A 22,827-nucleotide genomic window follows, 5' to 3' on the forward strand; every position below is an offset into this window, starting at 1 on the left:
GCTTACGTGCCATACTCAGCTTCTTCCAGAGGATCCCTTTCTGCGCCGAGACTTACAGAAAATAAAGGCAAACGGGTCAGGTGCTGACTTTAAAATGGGCTGTTTGTTTATCCTGAGTCGTATGCCCGTATATTCGGCATCCGCTGAGCTCTTGCCGTGAGGAGGCACCCCAGAGCCCGTGCCGCCCAAGGCCAGGAGAGCCCTATCTTCAAGAGCTAGGCCAGGAGGGGGGAAAGGCCACAGCCGGCCACTGGAAGGCCGGGTACTCCGCGCTCCGGCAGGAAGGACAAGCAGTGCCCCTGGTCCAACAGCAGCCTGCGCAAAGGCCTGGAGTCAGGGCAGGGCACCGCATATTTGGGGAACAAAGACACACTTGCTGGAGTCCAGCAGAAGAGGACAGGGAGGCTCAGGCAGCTGAGACGCTAACCCGAAACTGCTCACGTTCTGTCACCAAGCCAGAACCGCAGCAAAAGTGTGTACCAGGACAGGGGAGCGTAAAGCTTAAATCTCCAGTTCCCACTGGCTCCCGAAAGTGTTTCTTACAAAGGTTATTTGTCCAGAATAAGAAGGGCAGAGCAAAACAAATCCAGACGGCAAACCTCAGCATCATCTTAGCACCTTTCACGTGGGCCGTGTCTCACGAGGCACACCTTTTATGGGTGTTTTCCATCGTCTGCCAGCACCTCTGAGTCCATCCCACCCACTCTCACACCCGAGCGTCAAACCATAAAAAGGAAGTAACTAATTAGTTGACATTCTGCCGTAGGAGCTGGGACTTTTCAAAGTTGGGACTCCTTGCAGGAGGAAAGGGCATCCAAACGGGTGGAAGGCTAGACCCACTCCTTAACCAGAGCCGCGGAGCCTCTCATTTCTGGCATCGAATCCCCACAGTTCCTCACTGGGCTCCTCACATTAAAGCGCTATTTACTAAGAGTTCCATATGAATCACGTGCATAAAAACCCTAAGCCTAGTTGCCACACCTGGTGGCCTGTTTGTTGTTTCACTCGCTGTTTCCACAAATCGCAGGTCGGTTTACTTTGCGTAAGAATAAGATTGTCTCTCAAGCTGCAGTTACTTATCTGAAACTCGTACACAAGAAAGTTTACAGCTGGAGTCAGAGGCCAGTCTGACCCGCAGTCATGTAGTCGGAGGGAGGATTTTTGTGCAGAAGAGATCAGAGCTCTCCACAAAAGCTCTCACCAACTCACAAGCACGCAGCACGCCCTCTCTTTACCAACCATCAGCCCAAAACTGAAGGCTGCGGGGCGTCTGAGAAAATGGAAGAAAAGGAAAGGAAATGACTCAAAGTAATCATGCTTAAGGCATGAGTCCCCTTCACTTCCAGTCGGTAGTTTAGATTTGAACTATGGACGGTTGGGGGGTAAGAGCACACAAGGCAAGGGTTGTGCGCACAGGCCGGGTTCCCTCCGCTTGCCGTTTGCAGCTGTACTTTGAAGCACTGTTGTTCTCACACTTAGACAGACACCGAGGGCATTTAAAGCATTTGAAAAAATAAAAGGTAAGGTCCTAGCCGCGACAATGGGACGGCTTCTTACTTAACATCCTGACAACCTCATTTTAAAATACACGAAACACAACGTAACCGGTGCGCGGGGGTACCTACGTGAGCTCCTGAAGTTGTTCAGTGATCAAGGAAGCTCGGGGTTTAACTCCTGTAAAAGTCAAGGCCCCCAAAGTCTAAGCGTGGGTTGTCAGCGCCCAAGCCTCGCGCTCACGCCCTACCACCGCGGCGTGTTCCTCGCAGGCTCACGCTCACGCTCTCACTCTCGCACCCGGAGCCCCCACTCATCTGCTGCACAAGCGTGCGGCCCGGCGGAAGGGCAGCCGCCGATACTAAGTTTCCACCTGGATGTCAAACCTGGGGCGGCTCCGGCCCCCGGGCACAGCGGGAGAGAGGACTGGCGCCGCGGGCCCGCGCGACCTTTCCACCCAGACTCAAGACCAGCATTTTTTAAACGCCCGAGATTTTCAACCGCCCTTCTCACGAGTGGGGCCGCGGCAGCCGTGCGGTCGGCGGCCGGGCTTCCGCGCGTCCCGAGACCCCCCCCCCGGGGGGGCTCCCGGTCCGCGCCGGGTGGGGGGCGGGGGGAGAGGGGGCCGGGGCGGCGCGCGCCGACAGCCCCGGGCGGGGTCCCCGCGCCTCCACCTGCCAAGGCCAGGCCCGGCCCGGCTCCGGGGCGCCCGCGCTGACCAACGGCCGGCGCCCGCGAGTGTCACCCGCGGACCGTCCGCAGACAAAAAGCGCCTCCCCGCCGGCCCGGCGCGCCCCTCCCACCGCCGGCCGGGCCCCGCGCCTCACAAAGGCCGGCCCGGCCCGCTCGGCGCCGCCGCGAACAAAGGCCGCCCGGCCCGCAGGCCGGCACAGGTGCAGCCGCCGGCGGCCGGGCCCAACATGGCCGCGGCCGCCCTCCGCCCGGCCCCGTTAGCCGCGGCCGCCCCCGCCCCGCCGGCCGGCCTGCTCCTCCCGGCCCCTCAGCCCCGGCCCCGCGGGCCCCGCGCCCCCGGACCCCTCAGCCCCTCGGGGCCCGCGGCGGCGGCGGCGGTTGAGCCGGCGGCTCCAGTGACCTGTTGTGCGTCGCATCCTCCGGCGGCGGCGGCTCTCCCGGCGCGGCGGCTCCGGCGGCGGCGGCGGCGGCGGGCCGGGGAGGGGGCCGGGGCCGTGGGGGAGGGAGGGCCGAGGGAGGGGAGGGGGCGGCGGCGGCGGCGGGCGCAGCGCGGCCAGGCCGAGGCTCTCCGCGCGCGGCGCCGACCCCGCCCCCGCGCCTCCCGCCCGCCGCCGCCGCCGCCGGGCCGCCGCCGCCTCGCAGAAGCCGCGGGAAAGTGCGCGCCGCTGATTGGCTGCCGCGCTCGCGGGGCTGCGGCCGGACTTTTCAAATCCGCGCCGGGCGGGGCGCGCGGGCGGGCGGGGCGCGGGGGCGGGCGGGGACCGGGAGGGGGGAGAGGGGAGCGGGGGGGGGGGGGCGGCGCGCGGGGGGCGGGGACCGGGCGGGAGGGGGGAGGGGGCGCGCGGGGGGCCGGGGCCGCGGGACCCCGCGAGCCGCCTCAGAGCAGCGCGGAGCGCGCGTCCCGCTCCCGCTACTCGGCCGGGCGCGCGCCTGGCGGCGGCTAAACCCAAAGCCCGGAGCCGGGAGCCCGAGGCCGGAGCCAGCGGGCGCCGGGTGACGTCACGGCCGCGCGCCCAATCGCGGCCCGCGAGCCGGCCCCGCGCGATCGCGGCCCCTGCCGGGGGCGCGCGGCGGTGGATCTGGGACGTCGGGCAGCCGCGCGCGTCCTCCTCTCAGCACGGGCCACTCGGGCTGCGGTGCGGTGGCCGGTGCGCGCGGCACCGCGGGGCCAGCCCGCGGGGGCTGCCAGCCCGGCACCCAGGTGGTCACCCACGCCCCTACCTCGGGGGCGGGAAGAAGGCGCCCGGGACAGGAAGCGCGGTGGCGCGGGGAAGGCGGAGGTCAAGTTCCAACTACCCCTCCACACACACACACACACACACACACACACACACACACACACACACACACACACACACACACACACACACACACACGCCTGCGCTCCTGGAGCCTACGCTACAGACTTGGCTTCCGATGGTCCCAAACAATGGGAGGGAGCGTGGAAGACAGGCCGGAGAAGGATTGGCCAGCTCGCTGGTGTCGGAGTCTTCCTGCAGAGTATCTGCAGGGCGTGGATTCAGCGGTTCCCCACCCCGTCCCCAGTCTCAAGTCTGGCCTGGAGCTGGGTGGAGTGGGGGATCTGTGGTCAGAGTGAGGACTCGGTCCCTGGAACTGCTGGGCGATGTGCCATTCCAATGAGGCTGCAGCGGGGCAGGGCGGCTTAGGAATGCCAGCCTGTGGTCAGAGCACAGCTTTGAGGAGATCACTCTGGCTGTGGTAAGGACAGGGGGGCTGGTATGGTGGACACGACGATGTGCCGCTCAGGTCCCCTTTCAAGCAGGGTCTTCCTGCTCAGCCTCCAGCCGCCACGTTCTACGGGGTTGGCCTCAGCTGCAAAGAGCCATCTCACCGCAGGTCTCCTTCCCCCGAGCAGCCGCATCCCGTGTCTGAGGGCCTGGGGATACAAAGGCTGTCCATACAGTTCCGCCAATGTAGGACCCTGGTAGGAAACTCTGCGTTAGACGTGGGCACTTCAGAGTCCCCACCTTGACCGGCTCCAAGCTGCTTCCCACCAGAGCAGGGACTGGCATAGGGCAAGCCAGGGCAGGGATGAGACCCTCCCCAGTGTCACAAGTGAAAGGAATTAGGGAATTGCTCACGCTGTCAGCCAAAAGGTATCCATGAGGTCCTAATGCGTGCTGTGTCCTTGCAGGGTGCTGGAGATCCCGAGATAACTGAAGAGACCCCCCAGCAGTCACTGCCAGACTCCACCGGAGCTCCTGGCAAGGTGTCCAGCTGGACGGTGGCTCATTCTTGCTCTCATTTAGCCTTGGTATCTGTCCGGCTGTGGGGAGAATAGGTGTCCTTGTCCTTTCTGGGGGCCCAGGATCCCTCTGGGGAACAAACCTGAAAACTGTCTTATAAATCTTGTAGTACAAGACAGATACCACCATCTCTCATTTGATTTCACAGATTTGGAATTAAAGCTCCTCTCCTGAGGAAAAAAAATGCATTTAGAATAGTATGATCAATATGCAAATTTATTCAAAACATGCAAGTGTGTGTTTAGATTCTCTTGAAGAAAGTGATTTGGGGCTGGCTGGTCTTTTCCCGCCCAGTGCAGTCCTCCCCGGGCTCAGCCTGGCTGACTCAAGGAGGTCCTGAGCCCTTTTCAGCGAGCCTGACCAGCAGGACAGCCCTCCAGCCCTGCACACTCCAGGGGCCTCACCCTGTGGAGACCATATTTCCGATGGCTGAGTCTCCCTCGGTGTGAAAAAGAGGCTCTCAGAAGACTCAGGACACCCCCCCATGCACAGACGGACTGCTGGGTGAAGAGGCCTTCGTGTGCGGGTACATCTGTGCCCCCCACAGGTGTTCACGTGTGAGGCTTCCACAGGTAGGCAGTCGTCCCTGGGGTGGCTATTTCAGTGCGTACAGAGCTTGGCAATTCTGAGAGCCTGGGTAGTTCCGTGCGGGACAGGCTGAGAAAACATCTTCTTGGAAAACAGGCCCGAGGCGTGCGGTGGAGCGCCATGAGAGGCACAGCCCCAAGCCCGGTGGGCCCAGAGGGATCCCAGACACACTGGGACGGCAGCAGCTGGGGCGGAGTCTCAAAGAGACTCCTGTCATTTCTCTGGACAAAAACTCCGTACTCAGAGGCGGGCAATTAACAGATGATGGGGCGAGCGCTGCCCCGCTCTGCCCTGGTGGGGTTCAGCTGCCCTCCATCTCAGCTCCCACAGCACCCCTCCCACCTTCTTAGGCAAGGCCAGCTGGGCAAGGCCTTTAGAGCCAGAGGACTCCAGGCCTGCCTGCTGGCACCAGCAGACAGAACAAGGGCTCAAGAGGAGCGGGGAGTCCCCTGAACACGAGGTCTGCTGCTGTGCCCCTCTGGCCGCCTGCCTTGCACTAGCCGCCTACTCTGGGCATGCGGCTCCAGGAGGCACACTGCAGTCTCCCTCTTGTTTCCAGTGCGGCTGTGGCTGGAGCACTCTCTGCCTCCCTGCTTCTCCCCACCACATGCCCTGCAGCTCACCGCCTGACCTCCCCGGAAGAGCTGCTGCCAAAAGCAGAGCCCAGGCCCCTGAGCCCAAGGAGCCCCATCCCCTGCCAGGGCCAGGGTCCCTGAGGGGCCAGGCTCATCGCTGTTTCCATGGGGATGTGTGCACTCTGACCCCAGCCTTTCTCCATCCCTGGCTAAATAAAGAGGGCTTCCAAGTGGAAACTGGCAGTCTTAAGCCACCCCTCCTCCCATGCCCCAGGTGGCCCCTGCCTCCAAGGAGGGGAAGGAATAGAGGCCCTTCCCCCAGCCCAGGCAGAGCAGGGGGGGGGGACCTCCCCGCACCCCACCTTCCCAGCAGCCCCTTCCCAGCCCTGCCCACTCGCTACACTCTCCAGACTTGGAAACTTGTCTTTTCCGAGGTCTGGCTCTGCCTGTGCTCCCACCTGGCCCGAGGGCCACTTCAGTCTGCTGGGACAGCCACCAGGAGCCAGCAGGCAGCACTGCGAGGCTCCTCAGGGCCACAGTGGCCAACCCTCCGTGGCATGGGGGTCGCTGTCAGGCAGGGAAGATAGACATGTGGACTGAAGCCTGGCTGAGGGCTCTCCCGTCCAAGTCCTGGCTAAGAGGCCTGAGCAGGAGGTTTGTCCACCCTCTCTCCTTCCACCTTGGGGCTGACCCCCCCAGAACCTCCCAGAGGCCTGAAGCACCTGTCATCAGAGTCTCAGTGGTCACCTCCAAGAGCAAACCAAAGCCCAAGGCCAGGGTCCGGTCCTGGAGGCAAACACAGACCCTCCTGCCCCCAAAAGCCGCTTCCTGGAGACCCCACCTAGCATTCCCCCACACCCTCCAGGGACTCCACTTCCTACGTCCCTTCTGATCCAGTCTCTCTCCAGTAGGAGGCAGCCTTGGCCCCCTCCAGTCCATGCTCTGCATTCAACCAGGAGAATGTTTCTTTTGTGTTTTTTTTTTTAATGTTTATTTTATTTTTGAGAGAGAGAGAGACAGAGACAGAGAGAGACAGAATGTGAGCAGGGGAGGGACAGAGAGAGAGGGAGACAGGATCCCAAGCAGGCTCCAGGCTCTGAGCTGTCAGCACAGAGCCTGCCACAGAGCTCGAACCCATGAGCCATGAGATCATGACCTGAGCCGAAGTCGGAAGCTCAACTGAGTTACCCAGGCGCCCCTCTTTTTCTTTTTTAAGTTTTATTTATTTTGAGATAGAGCATGCGCTTGAGTGGGGGAGGGGCGGAAAGAGAATCCCAAGCAGGCTCCCCACTGTCGGTACAGAGCAGGGAATTTTTCTAAACCACAAAACTGACCATGTCAGCCATGACCAGTCCTGCTTGACTCCTCGGGGCGCCAGGTGGCTCAGTCAGTTAAGCGTCTGTCTTCGGCTTGGGTCAAGATCTCAAGGTTGGTGAGTCTGAGCCCCACATCAGGCTCTCTGCTGTCAGTGCAGAGATCTTCTGTCTCCCTTTCTCTTCTGTCTTCAGATCTTCTGTCTCCCTTTCTCTGCCCCTCCTCCGCCTTGCACATGCACTCTCTGTCTCGAAAATAAGCATTAACAAAATAAAAAATAAATAAAAATAAAATCCTGCTATGACTTCTCCGTGTCCTTCACACAAAACCCACTCCTCAGCCAGTGTTGGACTTTCAAGAGTGGGAAGGACACTGCCTGTGCCTCTCCAGCCCAGCCCTCTCCCCAGAGCTCCAGTGTCTGAAGCTGACTCCCTCCCCGCTGGATGTCGCCCCTTGGACAGCCACACCCACCCACCCTTGTTGGATGTCAAATTGAACTTCTTCTCCCCCTGCCCGCACATCAGATCTGAGCTGGGAGACTACTTTCTCCAGAAGCCTTCCTTGGCTCCTCCCAGGCTGGCTGAGTCCCTCTGGAAGGTACACACAACTCTGTGTCTATCTCCAGGTGGCACTGCTGCCTGGACCTGGGTGGCCAGTCTCCTAGTCCTGGTTGCACTTTAACAGGTAGTTTAGGGCCCCACTAAAGTGCCATCAAACAACACGGTTACTGTTTCACAGTTGTGGAGTCCAGAAGCCTGAAGCTGGGGCGCATGTAGGGCCATGCTCCCTCTGAGGCTCTCAGGGGGAATCTTTCCTGGTCCCTTCCCAGCTTCTGGTGATAATGGGCAGTACTTGGTGTCCCTAGGCTTGCCTTGGCATCGGTCCACTCCTGGGCTCTGTCTTCACACAGCCTCCTTCTTGTGTGTCCACGTGTCTGTTTTATCTTCCTTTTTTTTTTTAAGATTTTATTTTTTAAAGATTGTTGAAGGAGAGAGAGAGAGAGAGAGAGAGAGAGCTTGCACACAAGCCGGAAAGGGGCAGAAAGACAAGGAGTGAGAGAATTCCAAGCAGGCTCTGCCTGATGTGGAGTTTGATCACACAGACAGCAAGATCATGACCTGAGCCAGAATCGAAAGTCGGTTACTTAATGGACTGAGCCACCCAGGCACCCCCCTCTTTTTTTTTTTTAAGACTTTTTTTTTTTAATTTTTTTTTTTCAACATTTATTTATTTTTGGGACAGAGAGAGACAGAGCATGAACGGGGGAGGGGCAGAGAGAGAGGGAGACACAGAATCGGAAACAGGCTCCAGGCTCTGAGCCATCAGCCCAGAGCCCGACGCCGGGCTCGAACTCCCGGGCCGCGAGATCGTGACCTGGCTGAAGTCGGACGCTTAACCGACTGCGCCACCCAGGCGCCCCTTAAGACTTTTTTTGAGTAATCTCTATACCCAAAGTTGGGACTCCCAACTCATAACCCCAACCAAGAACCTCATGCTCCACCAACTGGGCCTGCCAGGTACCCCTATTTTCTCTTAAGGACGCCAGTCATTGGATTAGGGCCCCCCTAAGAACTTCATCCTTATTTGATTACACCTGCAGAGGCCCTATTTCCAAATAAAGTCGATTCACAGGCAGGGGGTTAGGACTTGGACATATCTTTGGGCGGACACCGTTCAACCCACATCTCTCTTACTAGCTGTACGACCTTGGGCAGGGTGTGAGGCTTCCGTGTGCACAGCGGGGCAGTAGGGCAGCGCCCGTGGGGAGCGGCTGGCAGGAAGCAATGGCCGCGTGAGGTCAGAGCCCGCCTTCCTGAGGGCACATGCTCCCATTTGCCCGGCGGCCTTCCCTCGAGGAAGCGCGGGGCACGCCCGGCTGCGGGGGGGGGGGGGGCGGGGGAATGGCGCGGGCAGCCGCGGCGTGGAGGTGGGCGCCGAGGGGAGCGGGGGTAGCCGGGCAGGCAAGTTCGCGCGATCCGGCCTCGGGATAGGGAGGCGGCCGCCGGGCGACCCCAGAGGTTAGGGACCTGCCCCAGCCCGGGACGCGGGGCTGCCTCCGCCCTGGCCCCGCCCCACAAGTCCCGCCCGGCCCATTGGCCACGCGCCTCGAGGCCCCGCCCGCCGCTCCGGCCCCGCCCGCTCCCCGCTCCTGGGGCGCTTCTTCCTGCCTCCGACCTCCCATGGCCCGGCTGCCGGCGGGTTGGGTCTCTGCAGCCTCGGCGGAGGGAAGGAAGCGATGCCGCAGCACCGAGGACAGTGATGAGAGGAGGGGCGACCTACGCCATGCCGCGCCCGTCCCTCCTGTGGCCCCCGCACCCTCGTCCTCCGCGGGGACTGCCCCAGGTCGAGGACCACTCGGGTCAGGGCTGCGGCCAGCGCTGCCCACTCATTCAGGCTTTGGCTAAAGAACCACTGGTTTGTGCTAAAGTAGCGCTTCTTTTCTAATTATGAAGATTGCAGGAATTCAAAACCCAAAACAACAAAGAGAAGAACATGAAAGGTCTTCCCAAGCCCTGGGCCTGCCGGAAAGTGTAAGCCCTGGTAACAGCTTGGGGGACGCTTTGGACCACGGCTGTTCTGGACTAGTGACCGGCTTCACCAGCCTGAGTTGGGGACTGATCGGAGGCAGCAGGAGCCGCCATTCAGAGTCAGCCTGCTGGGAAGCCACACAGGACACAGAGCCTGGCCTCTCTCCCTCACTCCTGTACCAGCCAGATGGATCATTTAACATTTTTTATTGCAATAATGTCACATTTACAGGAAAGATGCACAGGTAACACAGAGCTCCCCCCACCCATTTCCTTTAATGTCCACACCTTACATTTCCGTGGTAGCTTTATCACAACTAAGAAACCAACGTCAGTCCATCACCACTAACTAAATTCTAGGCTTGATGCAGAGCTCCCCAGGTTGCCCACAAACGTAGAAAGAGCTTGCCTTTGAAAAAAACACATTTGATTGAGGCTCCTGTATGGGCTATTGGAGAGAATCCTGCCAGACTGGCCCTCTACTGCAACCAATCATTAACATGGACAAAACAGACGAGGCAGCCCTTTTCAGGTATGAAAAACAGGAAATGCAGGACTGCGATCCCCAGGGAAGGGAAATTCCTGAGGTCCACCTTGCCCACCCCAGCTTGCTACTGTGGCAGTCTCCCACCCTGGCACAGAGAGATGGCGTCCAGCCAGGCCACCCCGTATTACTGAGCTGAGGATGCAGTGGTGCTGCTGGAATCCGTGGAGAGGGGAGTCTCAGAGTTCCCACTGTCCTTGGCTGAGGACGGGGCTGCACGGATGGTGAGGCCTCCAGGCTTGCCACAGAACAACTGTCGTGGGAGCTCTGGGCCCGCTGGAGTGGACACCTCGTCTAAGCCCATGAACGTCCCTGGCGTATGGCAGAGACACCGGGATCCATGCCCCGGGAACTTGTCTATTCTTGATTGTCATGTGTCACGTTACCCCAAAACTTAATGGTTGAAAACAACAGTAGACATTGATTATCATGTGCAGTTTCTTCGGTCGGGAATTCGGGGTGGGTGAGCCAGCTTTGGGGCTGCAGGTGGGCTACCAAGATGGCTGACTCGGGTGTTTCTGGATATTGGCAGGCGGCCTCCGTTCCACCCCACAGGGGCCTCTCCACAAGCTGCTCCAGTGTCCTCCCAGCACAGGGCTGGCGTCCCCTGGAGTGGGAATCCGCAGGAAAGAAGGCGCAAGCTGCAGAGCTCTTAGTGATCTGGCCTCGGAAAGCGCACACTGTCATCGTCAAAAGAAGATAACAGAATCTAGAGACTATACCGTATTATCCACAACAAGCAATGAACAATAAAGTCACTCAGCATGCAAAGAAAACAGGAGATGTGGCTATTATCAAGGAGAAAAAAAGAGGGGCGCCTGGGTGGCGCAGTCGGTTAAGCGTCCGACTTCAGCCAGGTCACGATCTCGTGGTCCGGGAGTTCGAGCCCCGCGTCAGGCTCTGGGCTGATGGCTCAGAGCCTGGAGCCAGTTTCCGATTCTGTGTCTCCCTCTCTCTCTGCCCCTCCCCCGTTCATGCTCTGTCTCTCTCTGTCCCAAAAATAAATAAACGTTGAAAAAAAAAATTAAAAAAAAAAAAAAAAAAGAATCGACAAAAGTCAACCCTGAGCCCCATTTTAGGTTTGACAGAGAAAAACTTTAAGGCAGTTGTTTTAAGATACTCAATAATTAAAGGAAAATATGGTCTAATGAATGAAGAGAAATCTCAATAGAAATTAGAAGCTGTTAAAAAGTACCAAATAAAAATCCTACAAATGACAAAAAAAAAAAATCACCATATGGGATTCACAGCAGACTGAAGCTGATAGAAGAGTGAATTTAAAGACAGACTAAGGGTCATTATCCAATCTGAAGAACAGGAAAATGTTGAAGAACATGAGCAAGCCGTCTCAGGCACCTGCTGGACAATATTAAAGGGTTAACATATGTGTGTTAGAACCTGAGAAGGAGATGGGGCGCCTGGGTGGCTCAGTCGGTTAAGCACCTGACTTCGGCTCAGGTCATGATCTCTCGGTTTGTGAGTTCGAGCCCCGCGTCGGGCTCTGTGCTGACAGCTGGGAGCCTGGAGCCTGCTTCGGATTCTGTGTCTCCTTCTCTCTCTGCCCCTCCCCCCTTGCGCTCTGTCCCTGTCTCTCTCTCTCTCTCTTAAAAAATCAACAAACATGGGGCGCCTGGGTGGCTCAGTCGGTTAAACGTCCGACTTCAGCTCAGGTCACGATCTCACCATCCATGAGTTTGAGCCCCGCGTCGGGCTCTGTGCTGATGCTAGCTCAGAGCCTGGAGCCTGCTTCCGATTCTGTGTCTCCCTCTCTCTCTGCCCCTCCCCCATTCGTGCTCTGTCTCTCTCTGTCTCAAAAATAAATTTTAAAAATTTAAAAAAATTTTTAAAATCAACAAACATTAAAAAAAAAAAAACTTCATAAAAAACAAAAAGAACCTGAGAAGGAGAGAAAGGTAGGACTGACACAGGAAAAAAAAAAAAAAACAGTTGTCAAAATAATGGCGAAACTTTTCCACAGTTGACAAAAACATTGACTTACATATCCAAGAAGCTCAGCAAACCCCAAGCAGCCCTGCTGGGGTGCGAGCACACATAGGCACTTCCTGGTCAACCCGGAAGGGCCCGCAGCATGGAGAGAGTCAGAGGCCCTAAACAACCGCAATCCAAATAGCCCACTCTATGAACTTTCCCCAAAAAGGAAAGAGCTATGTGAATGCACTGACTTGCCAGAGGCTCATGCAGGTTAGTGGCAGGGGGACTTAGTGGCAGGGGGACTGTGCCTCAGTTCAGAATGGCTAGTGGTCCGGGGAACAGCCGGCCAATGAGAGAGAAGGGAAGAGAAGAGAGTCCGGGGGCACCTGGCCGGCTCAGTTAGTAGGAGCATGTGACTCTTGATCCCAGGGTTGTGACTTTAAGCCCCACGTTGGGCATGGAGACTAATTAGCTTTTAAAAAGAGAGAGAGAGAGAGAGAGAGAGAGAGTCCAGAAACAGACCTTCCTGGTAGAACTTTGATATATGACTATCCAATAAGAAGGCCTGGGAAAGGACTGTGTTATCTACAAGTAAAAAATGAACTTGGGCTCGCATCTCACACTACACGCAGAAATTCCTGGAAACTCCAGGTGGGTCAAGGAAGAACGAAAGAAAATCTTTAAGGGGTGCCTGGGTGGCACAGGTGGTTCAGCGTCTGACTTCGACTCAGGTCATAATCTCACGGTTTGTGGATTCAAGCCCCACATCGGGCTCTCTGCAGCCAGCACAGAGCCTGCTTGAGAACCTCTCTCCCCCTCTCTATGCCCCTCTCCTGCGCTCTCTCTCTCAAAAATAAATAAACATTAAAAAAAAACCACACATCCAAACAGGCTTGAAGAAGAAGAAACTGGAGGTCTGACAGCACCATATACCAAGACAGGTTATAAAGCCAGAGTAACTAAAAGCACTTGGTATTGGCTCAAGTGTAGCAAAAACAACAAGCAACAGAATAGGGTCCCAACGGGCTACCTGCTGGCTAACAGACATGCCACAATCGCATCAGGGGTATGTCAGTTGTTTGCTTCTGTAACAAGTTCTCACAGACTGAGTGGCTTAGCACAACACAAACCGATCGTCTCCAAGTTCTGTGGGTCAGAGATCTGATGCAGGTCTCGCTGGGCTGATGACCACATGTCATCAGGGCCACATTCCTTTCTGGAGGCTCCAGGAGAGAACTCATGTTCTCACCTTTGCCAGCTTGAGAAGGCTGCTCACATTCCCCGGCTCAAGGCCCTTCCTTCACCTTCGAGGCCAGCAAAGGCTGCATCGTTCCGACCTCTTCCTCTGTATCAGATCTCCCTCTACCCTTCACCCCTGCCTGTCTCATCCATTTCTAAGGATGCTTACGATGACATTGGCCCAGCTGCCTCTTCCGGAATAATATCCCATCTCCAGATCCTTAATACAATTATCTCTGCAAAATCCCTTTTTCCATGTAAAGCAACATATTCCCAAATTCTGGGATTACGATGGGACACGGGCATCTTCCGTAGCTGTGATTCTGTCCACTGAATAAATGGTGCTGGATCTACTTGGTACCCATAGGGAGAAGTAATCCTGATGCCTGCTTTACAGTATACAAGACAAACACCAATTTGAAATAATCATAAGCCTACATGTGAAATATAGAACAATTAAGTTTCTAGAACAAAACATAAAAGAATGTCCTCATGACCTTGGGGTAGCAAAAATTTCTTCAACTCACCAAAAAAGAGATTAAATCATTAAAATCAAGAATGATTCCTCAAAGACACCATTAAGAGTTGAAAAGGTAATCTACTGAAAGGAAGAAAAGGCTTGCAATACATACATCTAAGGACTCATATCCAGAACACACCAAGAATTCTTACAAATCAATAAGAAAAAGGCAGATGACTGAATGGAGACGTTGACAAAGAACTAGCCTTACTTACATAGACACTTCCCAAAATAGCAAGTCCAAATGGTCAAGGGTAAATGAGAGGACGCCTCAAAATTTTCAGTCATGCAAAGGAAGGAAAAATGAAACCACAATGTGCCTCCAGAATAATTATAGTCATAGTCACAACAGAAATGAGGGTCAGTGAGGGTATGGAGCGGCTGCATCCCTCCTGCTCTGCTGATGGCGGGCTAAGCCGAGAGGACCCCTTTGGAAACCATTTGTCAGTCCCTACGAACACTGAATTTAAGTACACCCCTGACCAGCAATTCTCCTATCAAAGCTGTATGTATGTGCAAAAAAGGCACATGTGAGAACATTAACAGCAACGTTGTTCACACTGGCCAACAGCTGAGGGCCCATCAACCCTCCCAGCACTGAAAAATGAGCTGTGGTATACTCATTAAAACACATAATGGGGTACTGTGTATCCCATTGAAAAATCCCCGATTTTATATACCAATGAAAAATAACGAATGTGACTCACAACAGTGCTGATGAGTTTGATAGACATAGCGTTAAATGAAAGTAGCCAAATTTAAAACGCATCCACCACGGTTGACTCTTGAACAGGGGCACCAACCCCTCCACCCTCGTGTACTGGAAAATCCACGTATAACTTTTGACTCCCCCCAAACTTAATTATTAATAGTCTACCGCTGACCAGAAGCCTTACCAATAACAAAAATGGTCGAGTAAGGCATATTCTGGGGGCGCCTGGGTGGCTCAGTCGGTTGAGTGAGAGTCTGACTCTTGATTTTGGCTCAGATCATGATCCCGGGGTCATGGGATCGAAGCCACATTGGGCTCTACGGAGTGTGGAGCCTGCTTGGGATTCTCTCCCTCTCCCTCTGCCCCTCTCCCCCACTTGTGCTCTCTCTAATTTTCTTAAGTTTATTTATTTGAGAGAGAGAGAAGCAAGGGAGGGGCAGAGAGAGAGAGAGAGAGAGAGAGAGAGAGAATCCCAAGCAGGCTCCACAGTATCATCGAGGCAGAGGAGCTCAACGTGGGGCTCGAACTTGTGAACCTCAAGATCATGACCTGAGCCGAAACCAAGAGTCAGTTGCTTAACAGACTGAGCCACCCAGATACCCCACTCTAAAATAAATTAAAAAGAGGGGTGCATGGGTGGCTCAGTCGGTTAAGCATCGACTTTGGCTCAGGTCATGATCTCAGGGTTTGTGAGTTCGAGCCCCTTGTTGGGCTCTATGCCGATGGCTCAGAGCCTGGAGCCTGCTTTGGATTCTGTGTCTCCCTGGCTCTCTGCCCCTCCTCCCCCACTCACGCTCTGTCGTGCTCTCTCTCTCTCTCTCTCTCACAAGTAAAAAAAACATTAAAAAAAATTTACAAAAAATGATCCAGGGGCACCTGGGTGCCTCAGTTGGTTAAGCATCCAACTTTGGCTCCGGTCATGATCTCACAGTTCGTGAGCTCAAGCCCCTCTAACAGCTCAGTGCCTGGAGCCTGCTTTGGATTCTGTGTCTCCTTCTCTGCTGCTCCCCCACTTGCGCTCTGTCTCTGTCTCTCAAAAATAAATAAATGTAAAAAAAAATTTTTTTAATAAATTAAAAACCAACAAACGCAAAACAGGCCAAAGTGGTTTTGAGGCAGCAGTTAGAGTGGAAGGCGGTGTCTGAGAAGGGGTGACAACAGAGGGGGCATGAGGCTTCTGGAGCGCTGGCGGCCTTCTGCCTTGATGGGAGAGGGGCAGCATGTGTGTGCGCACAACAGGGAAACGCTTCAGACTGCTCGCTTAGGACTTGACCACTTCACTCTACATACATAGGTATGTACACTTTATATACGAGTCAAATTTAAAGTTTAAAGCTAAAACCTTTCATTTTAAAAGTTTGCAAAAATATACATTTGCATCACATTGACTCAGCAATCCAGCTTTTAGGGATTTTTCCTTGAATCCGTTATGATTAAATTCACCTTTAGGGGCACCTGGGTGGCGCAGTCAGTTAAGCGTCCGACTTCAGCCAGGTCACGATCTCGCGGTCTGTGAGTTCGAGCCCCGCGTCGGGCTCTGGGCTGATGGCTCGGAGCCTGGAGCCTGCTTCCGATTCTGTGTCTCCCTCTCTCTCTGCTCCTCCCCCGTTCATGCTCTGTCTCTCTCTGTCCCCAAAATAAATAAAAACGTTTAAAAAAAATTAAAAAAAAATTCACCTTTATATACAGAAACCCCTTCAAATAACAGTGACTGAGAAAAGATAGATGTTTTCTCACTTTTAAGTCAAACAAGTCCAAGGTTGGCAGTCCAGGGTCCTTTCTTTCCATTCCATCACCCTCAGTGCTTTGCAGGCAGAAGGAAGAAGGGTCAAGGGAGGCCGGTGAAAGGAGAACCCAGCGCTCTGTTACGGAGACAGGGAGAGAACGGGCGTGGCCGTGGGCTCTGTCTCAGCCCCACAGACACCATTCTTGAGTACCCATGACCCAAACGAATGTCTCTTCCATACCCGAGCCCGGGCCACTGCCCCGGTCATGCAGGTTGTTCTGACAGGTGAGAGGGGGCTGGTGGCCAGCGCCCACCCCTTCTGCTGCGTGTGCCCGGTGAGCCTGCTTTCAGTCGGAGGAAGGCATGCCTTTCCCCATGGCGCTCAAAGGCGTCCTGGCTCTTCTACCCAAGGACCTTGGCCTCCAGCCTCACTTGAGGCTCTTCTCCCGGGCTCACTTCCTAGCCCCTGCCGTGGCCGGTAAATGTGGGCCACCCACCACCCACTGTGAGCACCCCCCTCTTGCTCTGGTACCTGAGTCCAAACCCTCTTCAGGATGAGCAGCCTCCACAGGCCGGTGGTCCTGCCACTTCCCACCGTCCCGCACTGCTCCCACCTCTTCCACCCTCCCCCCACCCCCCGCCCCAGTTTAAATTTCCCAGTCAAGCCCTATGGCCACTCTTCTGCACACATCTTTGCTCCACTGTCCCTCTCCTCCTTTGTCACACTTCTGGGCAAAACTCCAACCCCGTCAAATCCAACTTCACCTGCTCTGAGCCTGATCATGGCTGCAGTACGGCACATAGCGGGGTCTTTGTCTGATCCCTGATCTGTCTCCTAACCCGCCTCCCTAACCTGCCTCATGACCACCCCCCCCATTCCCAACCTGCCTCCTAATCAGATGTCTAACATGACCCAAACACACACATCCCTAATCTTGCCTCCCTAACCTGCCTCCTAACCAGATGTCTAACATGACCCCCCATCCCTAACCTGCCTCCCTAACCAGATGTCTAACATGACCCCCCCCCCCCACACGCACACGCCTAACCTGACTCCTGGCCTCACCCCTAGCTAGATTCTCTGACCTCCCTAGCTGGGACACCTGTGCTGACTGAATATTCCACCCTGTTTCTCTGAAGTCTTGTCACTTATGTAAATGTGGAGTGACTACGGAAAGTTGTGTTCAACTTGTGGGGAGCACAGGAAAAATCAAAAGGCCTGTAAAAAAAGAGAAGAGAGAAAGAGTGAAAAGGGTCCATGATACAAAACCAGACCTGCTGTGCCAGGATTCTGTGCACTTGGACCTGCTGCATGAGGGGCAGGGCAGGAAGGCAGCTGTTCATACGGCTTAAAGGGTATGCACGGCAAGCTGGCAGGATGCCAGATTTCTACTTCTTTTTTTAAAAAAAAACTATTATTATTATTTTGTTAAACAAGCTCTATGCCCAACAGGGGGCTTAAACTCATGATCCTGAGATCAAGAGGCACAGGCACCCCTCCATTTGTTTCTTTATATTTTTTACAAACTTGTTATAATAAGCACATGCTCCTGACCTAACTAGAAAACCCAAAGTTTAAAGTTACTCTTGAAAAAATGAATTTCTCTAGGGGTATCTGGGTGGCTCAGCTCGTTGAGCATCTGACTCTTGGTTCTGGCTCAGGTCATGATCTCGTGGTTTCGTGGGTTCATACCCCACCTCGGGCTCTGTGCTGACAGTGCAGAACCTGCTTCGGATTCTCTCTCCCTTTCTCTCTGCCCCTCCCCTGCTCATGCTGTCTCGCTCTCAAAAATAAGTGAACCTAAAAAAATTAATTTATCTAAAACCCTACCCTGGCAGAGCTGTAGAAAGCGTCACAGATGGTGTTCAGAAGCGCCCACCCCCACCCCCTCAACATTCCCCCAGTGGACACCCTATTTTTGGCTTCTCCCTCTCATGCAACCTGGCTAGGCCAGAGGTGAAACATCCCAAGGGGAAGTGAACGATGTGGCCACATTTCCTCACACCGGTCCCTCAACCCCTGGGGCAATACTGAGGCAAGTGGGGCTTTCCCCCCCACTCACTGTCCTTCAGAGTCCCATGGACTTCTCATTCCCCCTGTGGGGCCTGCCTCCTTGCCCCTTGATGGCTTCGGAACAGAGCCTTCGGGAGCTGAGGGCCAATGCCAGCTACCAGCACTAGCACAAGCTTTCTCCTGCACTTGCGGCTTTGAAAGGCCAGTTCTGTCTGGTCTTGAACACCTATTTGCCAGGACTCAGACCTGACCCTGGGTAGGGGGACAACGATTGCCCTTCCTTATCCCACCCTTGCCTCCTGGGGAACGTATAGAAAAGAAGCCTGGCTTTATGGTATTTTTGGCTTTGGAGGCTTCAGTTTTAGGAATCCATGTGCTTAGATTTACTGCAGTTGAGGTCTCACTGCCCAGTGCCAATGCAAGCACCGCGTATCATCTCCCAAGTGCCCTGTACTACCTAGCTCCATTTTCTCCCACCTGAGATGGGGACTGCAGACCCATCCCAGTCCAGCGTCAGGCAGTTCTGGTGCGGGAAAACCACTTCAGGCGGGCTATTTCTTCCTGACGGTGAGGGCTGAGTGCTGGCGGAGCCTCCTAGGGAGAACGCCATTCAGCCAAATTCAGTCTCTTTACAGTGGGGAGCCTGCTAAGACCAGGAGTTCCACATTCGCGCACCCCGGAGAACAGATTTGCACTGAGTACGCACTGCAGGACCTTCACCAAGCGGCACCCTGGGGTAACATTAGCGAAAAAGAGTCGGGCAGAAGAAGCCAGAAGGAGGGAAAACACCTTCCAAGCAAAAGGTCGGAGAGGAGCAAAGCATGAGAGAGCGGAAGCAGTGTGGCGCGTCCCGAGAAAGCGCCTGGTGCCACTGGGCTGGAGCGCAGGCTGGTGGGAGTGGCCTTCCGGGAAGACCGTGTCCACTGGGCCCCAGGAGCTGGCCACCCCATTTCGCCCAGCCTGCCTTCCCTGCGTCACCTCATCCATCCCCGCACGACCTTCGCGGATAGGACACCGTCTTAGGAAAGGGGAGTGTGGGGCTCAAAGGTCCTGCACGGAGAGATCTGGGAGCAGGGGTTTGAGCGGTCAGCCCGGTGGGCCGGGCCGCGAGGTAGGGGCGCCGCCCTGGGCCGGATCCGAGACCGACCAAGGGTCAGCCATTCAAGCCGGGCTGTCAGCGCCCCTCCGCGGGGCCCTCCCCGAAGGCGTCCCCGCGGCCGTACGCCGAGCCACAGCCGCTCGGAAGCGGAAGGGCCCAGCACGCGTGCGCAGCGGGCACGCCCGGCCGCGCGCCGGCTGCGCGCCGAGACCCAGAATACCGCGCGCCCTCGGGGGCCGGCCGTCGCGGGGCATGCCGGGACCCGTAGTCCACGGAGGCGCGGGCCCGCCCCGCACCTGGCGGGCGGCTGGCGCCCGAGGGGCCCAATGGGAGCGGCGGCCCGGCCGCCCCGCCCCGCGCCGCCGGACGCTGTGCCGGGACATGGCTGCCGCCGGTGCCGGGTCGTTGAGCTGAGTGTCGGCCGCCGGGAGCCAACCGCCGCCCTCAACCGTCCGCGCGGGCGGGCCGAGGCGCCGGCGGGCCGGCGAGCAGTCGCGGCCGCCGCGGAGGACGGGGAGGCAGCAGCAGGAGGCCGGAGCGGCCGCCGCAGCCGGGCACATGGCGTCCATCTTACTGAGGAGCTGCCGCGGCCGGGGGCCCGTTCGCCTGCCGCCGCCCCGCGCCGCCGCCCCGAGGGGTAAGCAGCCGTCCGGGGCCGGGTGGGGGCTGGGAGCCGGGACAGCGCCGGGGCCGGCAGCGGCAGCGGCAGCGGCAGCGGCGGGGGTCCAGGGGCTGGGGTGGGACCGAGGGGCCAGGGGCGTTAAGAGGGCCGGAGCAGGGGGGTCCGGGTGTCTCGGCCGGGGCCGAGACCGGCGGACGGCAGAGGGCCTCGGGCCCAGCGGCCCCGCGACTCCCCAGCGCGAGGCGGCGCCCCGGTGGGGTGGGTGGGTCGGGGCGCTCGGGCGCGGCCCGGGGCTGGGGTCACGCCGGGCCGGGACTTGGGGCGGCCTCGCCCCTCCGCCACGCCCCGACCAGCCGGTTGCCGGGGCGTGAGTGCCGCGTGCGGGGCGGCCCGGCGCGGGCGGCGGCCTGTGACTCACTCGCGCTGTGACCTTAGCCGCCCGGCTGCTGGCCGCTGCGTCCAGAGCGGGTTTGGGAAAGTTTTTTGAAGGGAGCGCGCTGACGGCCAGCCCTGGGGCTGTCTGGGCGCTCCTCTCGTGGTTAAGCTTGGTGGAACGTGGTGTTCACTCACGAGGACAGTCGTGCCCTTGGGCCACGTTTAGGACTCTTCACGTGAGACGGCCTGGGTCTGCCGCCTTGTGGGACATCCGTGGGACCGATATCCGTATAGGACTGTGTGGGGCATGTGTAGAGGGGCCCCAGGCCTTGCTGTGCATGGCCCCAGCCTGGCCCCTTTGTACCCCCAGGCTCTGTGACCCTAGCTGTCCACACAGATCACACCTAACGCGGGGCTCCTAGGGGTTCACATGTCAGCAGTCCACACTCCCTTTCTGACTCTCTCCCCTTTGACATTAACCTTTCTGAGTTCCTTATTTGTAAGATTGTGACTTGCCTTACAAAATTTAGATTCAAGTAAAATAAATTTCAAGGTACTGTACAATTCACAAAAGCACTCCCAAGAAACATGATTCTTGTAATTTTTTTTTCAACGTTTATTTTATTTTTGGGACAGAGAGAGACAGAGCATGAACGGGGGAGGGGCACAGAGAGAGGGAGACACAGAATCGGAAACAGGCTCCAGGCTCCGAGCCATCAGCCCAGAGCCTGACGCGGGGCTCGAACTCACGGACCGCGAGATCGTGACCTGGCTGAAGTCGGACGCTTAACTGACTGCGCCTCCCAGGCGCCCCGATTCTTGTAATTTTTAAGTGATGGCTGGTTGGCTTCTTAGAACTTTGGAGCCATGGGAAGGGCATTGGGCCGCAAGAACTGACAGTGTGAATGGTCTAGGTGCCCAGTCAGCCTCCCATCTTACCACCTGCCCTCAGAGTTTTCCGTGTTTAGGATGGTAATGAAAATGGCCACTTCGCGGCTCTGTGGCGTGTTCACAGTTTAAAAGTTAGCGGAGTTTGTCCTGTGGTTGCATCGTTCTGGGACCACCGACGTTTCCTGTAGTTGGCACTGTTCTGTATTACACAGGAAGGGGCTGAGAGGGGGTCAGGCCTCCGGGTTGCTGCGGGGCCAACAGGGAATCCAGAGCCTGTGAGACCCAAGACTGGACTGTGGGGCACAGTCCCAAACCCTCCGAAATGGCACTCCCAGCTGGGCACAGCAGTCCTTCTCTGGAGCACTTTTCCCCATCGTTAACTTATTTTATGAGTATGGCTCGTTGTCGTAATTAGTAAACCAACTTTGAAGCGTTATTATCGACTGAGGTCCTATACTGTATTCGGATTCCTTTCGTTGTGTTCCATACTTTCTTCTGATTTTTGTTTTGTGATTTACATACTCTATCTCTATTCTGCACGTACTTTTCTATTTGTTGGAAACATTTCCTTTACTTCTTTGATTTGCACACATTTTACTCTGATGTCTTTCTTTGTCCCAGGATCTTATCCAGGACACCACGCTACATGTAGTTGTTATTTCTCTGTATAGTCTTGGCTGTGACACGTTGCTCAGGTTTGCCGTGACGGTTTTAAGGACTGTTTAGATCTAGTGTAGAATGCCCCTCTATTGGGATTTGTTTGGCATTTTTTCTGTTTTTCTTTTTTTAGTTTTTAATTTTTCTTTTTTCTTTTTGAGAGACAGAGTGGGAGTGGGAGAGGGGCAGAGAGAGAGGGAGACACAGAATCGGAAGAAGGCTCCAGGCTCTGAGCTGTCAGCACAGAGCCCGACGCGGGGCTCGAGCTCACAGACTGTGAGATCATGACCTAAGCTGAAGTCGGACGCTTAACGACTGAGCCACCCAGGCGTCCCGCGTTTGGCATTTTTTCATGGTTAGACTGGGGTTATGTGTTTTGGGGAGGAAGATCACAGGTGTGATGTCCTCATCACATCCTGTTTAGGATGCCTGCTAGCAAGATGAGTTTTGTAGTCAGTATTGACCTTGATCACTGGGCGGAGGTAGTATTTGTCAGATTTCTCCACAATGGGGAGTTACTTTTCACCCCCTTTTTGTGCCATGCTTTGGAAGTTGCTGTGTGGGGCACATACTTGGGAGTGGGCTGGGGCCCTGTAGCGGGGGGACTGACCGGGTTTGCCACAGACTGGGTGAGAGCCGTGAGGTCTTGGCCTTTGGCGACTATTGAAACCGGGGAGGACTCGGGGAGGAGCAGGCCGGGGCAAGCCGTGGGTTCTCAGAGCAAGTGCTCAAGGGACCTCAGAGTCTCCTATCCTCACAGGTATTCCAATGCAGGGTGCCTGGGAAGGTGCTGGAGGGTGGGTAGGGAGGATCCTGCCCGGAGCAGCTGGTGGAGAGAACCCAGAGAGCCCTGTCTCCTGGAAACCAGGTGGAGAAAGGTGTGGGATATGATGAAATACATTTGGTCTGTGCCCCGTCCCTGTTCCTGGCAGAGCTCTTAGAACCTTTGATAGTTCCTGCAACAAAGGGGTGTTTCGTGTTACTTATAATGAGCCCCCTTTCTTCACACCTATGCTAACAAGGTACCTGAGATTAGA

General features: G+C 56.2%; 2 protein-coding genes and 1 long non-coding RNA gene across 4 annotated transcripts in view; 1 reads left to right on the top strand and 2 right to left on the bottom strand.

Moving 5' to 3' along the window:
- The window catches only part of NSD2 (nuclear receptor binding SET domain protein 2), a 91,011-nt gene extending 88,320 nt beyond the window's left edge, over window positions 1–2,691 (bottom strand). The window contains exon 1 of the mRNA XM_043573169.1: window positions 2,588–2,691. The gene's annotated coding sequence lies outside the window, so the exon portion shown is untranslated. The remainder of the gene's footprint in view (window positions 1–2,587) is intronic.
- A 6,958-nt stretch (window positions 2,692–9,649) lies between these two features.
- Window positions 9,650–19,421, bottom strand: LOC122479134. Of its 2 annotated transcripts, none has more exons than XR_006296237.1 (5): window positions 19,125–19,417; window positions 18,624–18,740; window positions 17,219–17,351; window positions 16,144–16,268; window positions 9,650–10,683 (listed from the first exon to the last, which is right to left on the bottom strand). It is a non-coding gene; the product is annotated as an uncharacterized LOC122479134 (long non-coding RNA). The 2 variants fall into 2 exon arrangements; XR_006296238.1 differs by lacking the exon at window positions 9,650–10,683 and adding an exon at window positions 15,728–15,849 and having other exon boundaries at window positions 16,084–16,268; window positions 19,125–19,421.
- A 171-nt stretch (window positions 19,422–19,592) lies between these two features.
- Window positions 19,593–22,827, top strand: part of LETM1 (leucine zipper and EF-hand containing transmembrane protein 1) — a 41,272-nt gene continuing 38,037 nt past the window's right edge. The window contains 1 exon segment of the mRNA XM_043573181.1: window positions 19,593–19,882. Within this exon segment, the coding sequence (XP_043429116.1) occupies window positions 19,804–19,882 (79 nt within the window). The 5' untranslated portion in view covers window positions 19,593–19,803.

This window comes from Prionailurus bengalensis, chromosome B1 (assembly GCF_016509475.1).
Source record: "Prionailurus bengalensis isolate Pbe53 chromosome B1, Fcat_Pben_1.1_paternal_pri, whole genome shotgun sequence".
Lineage (NCBI taxonomy): Eukaryota > Metazoa > Chordata > Mammalia > Carnivora > Felidae > Prionailurus > Prionailurus bengalensis.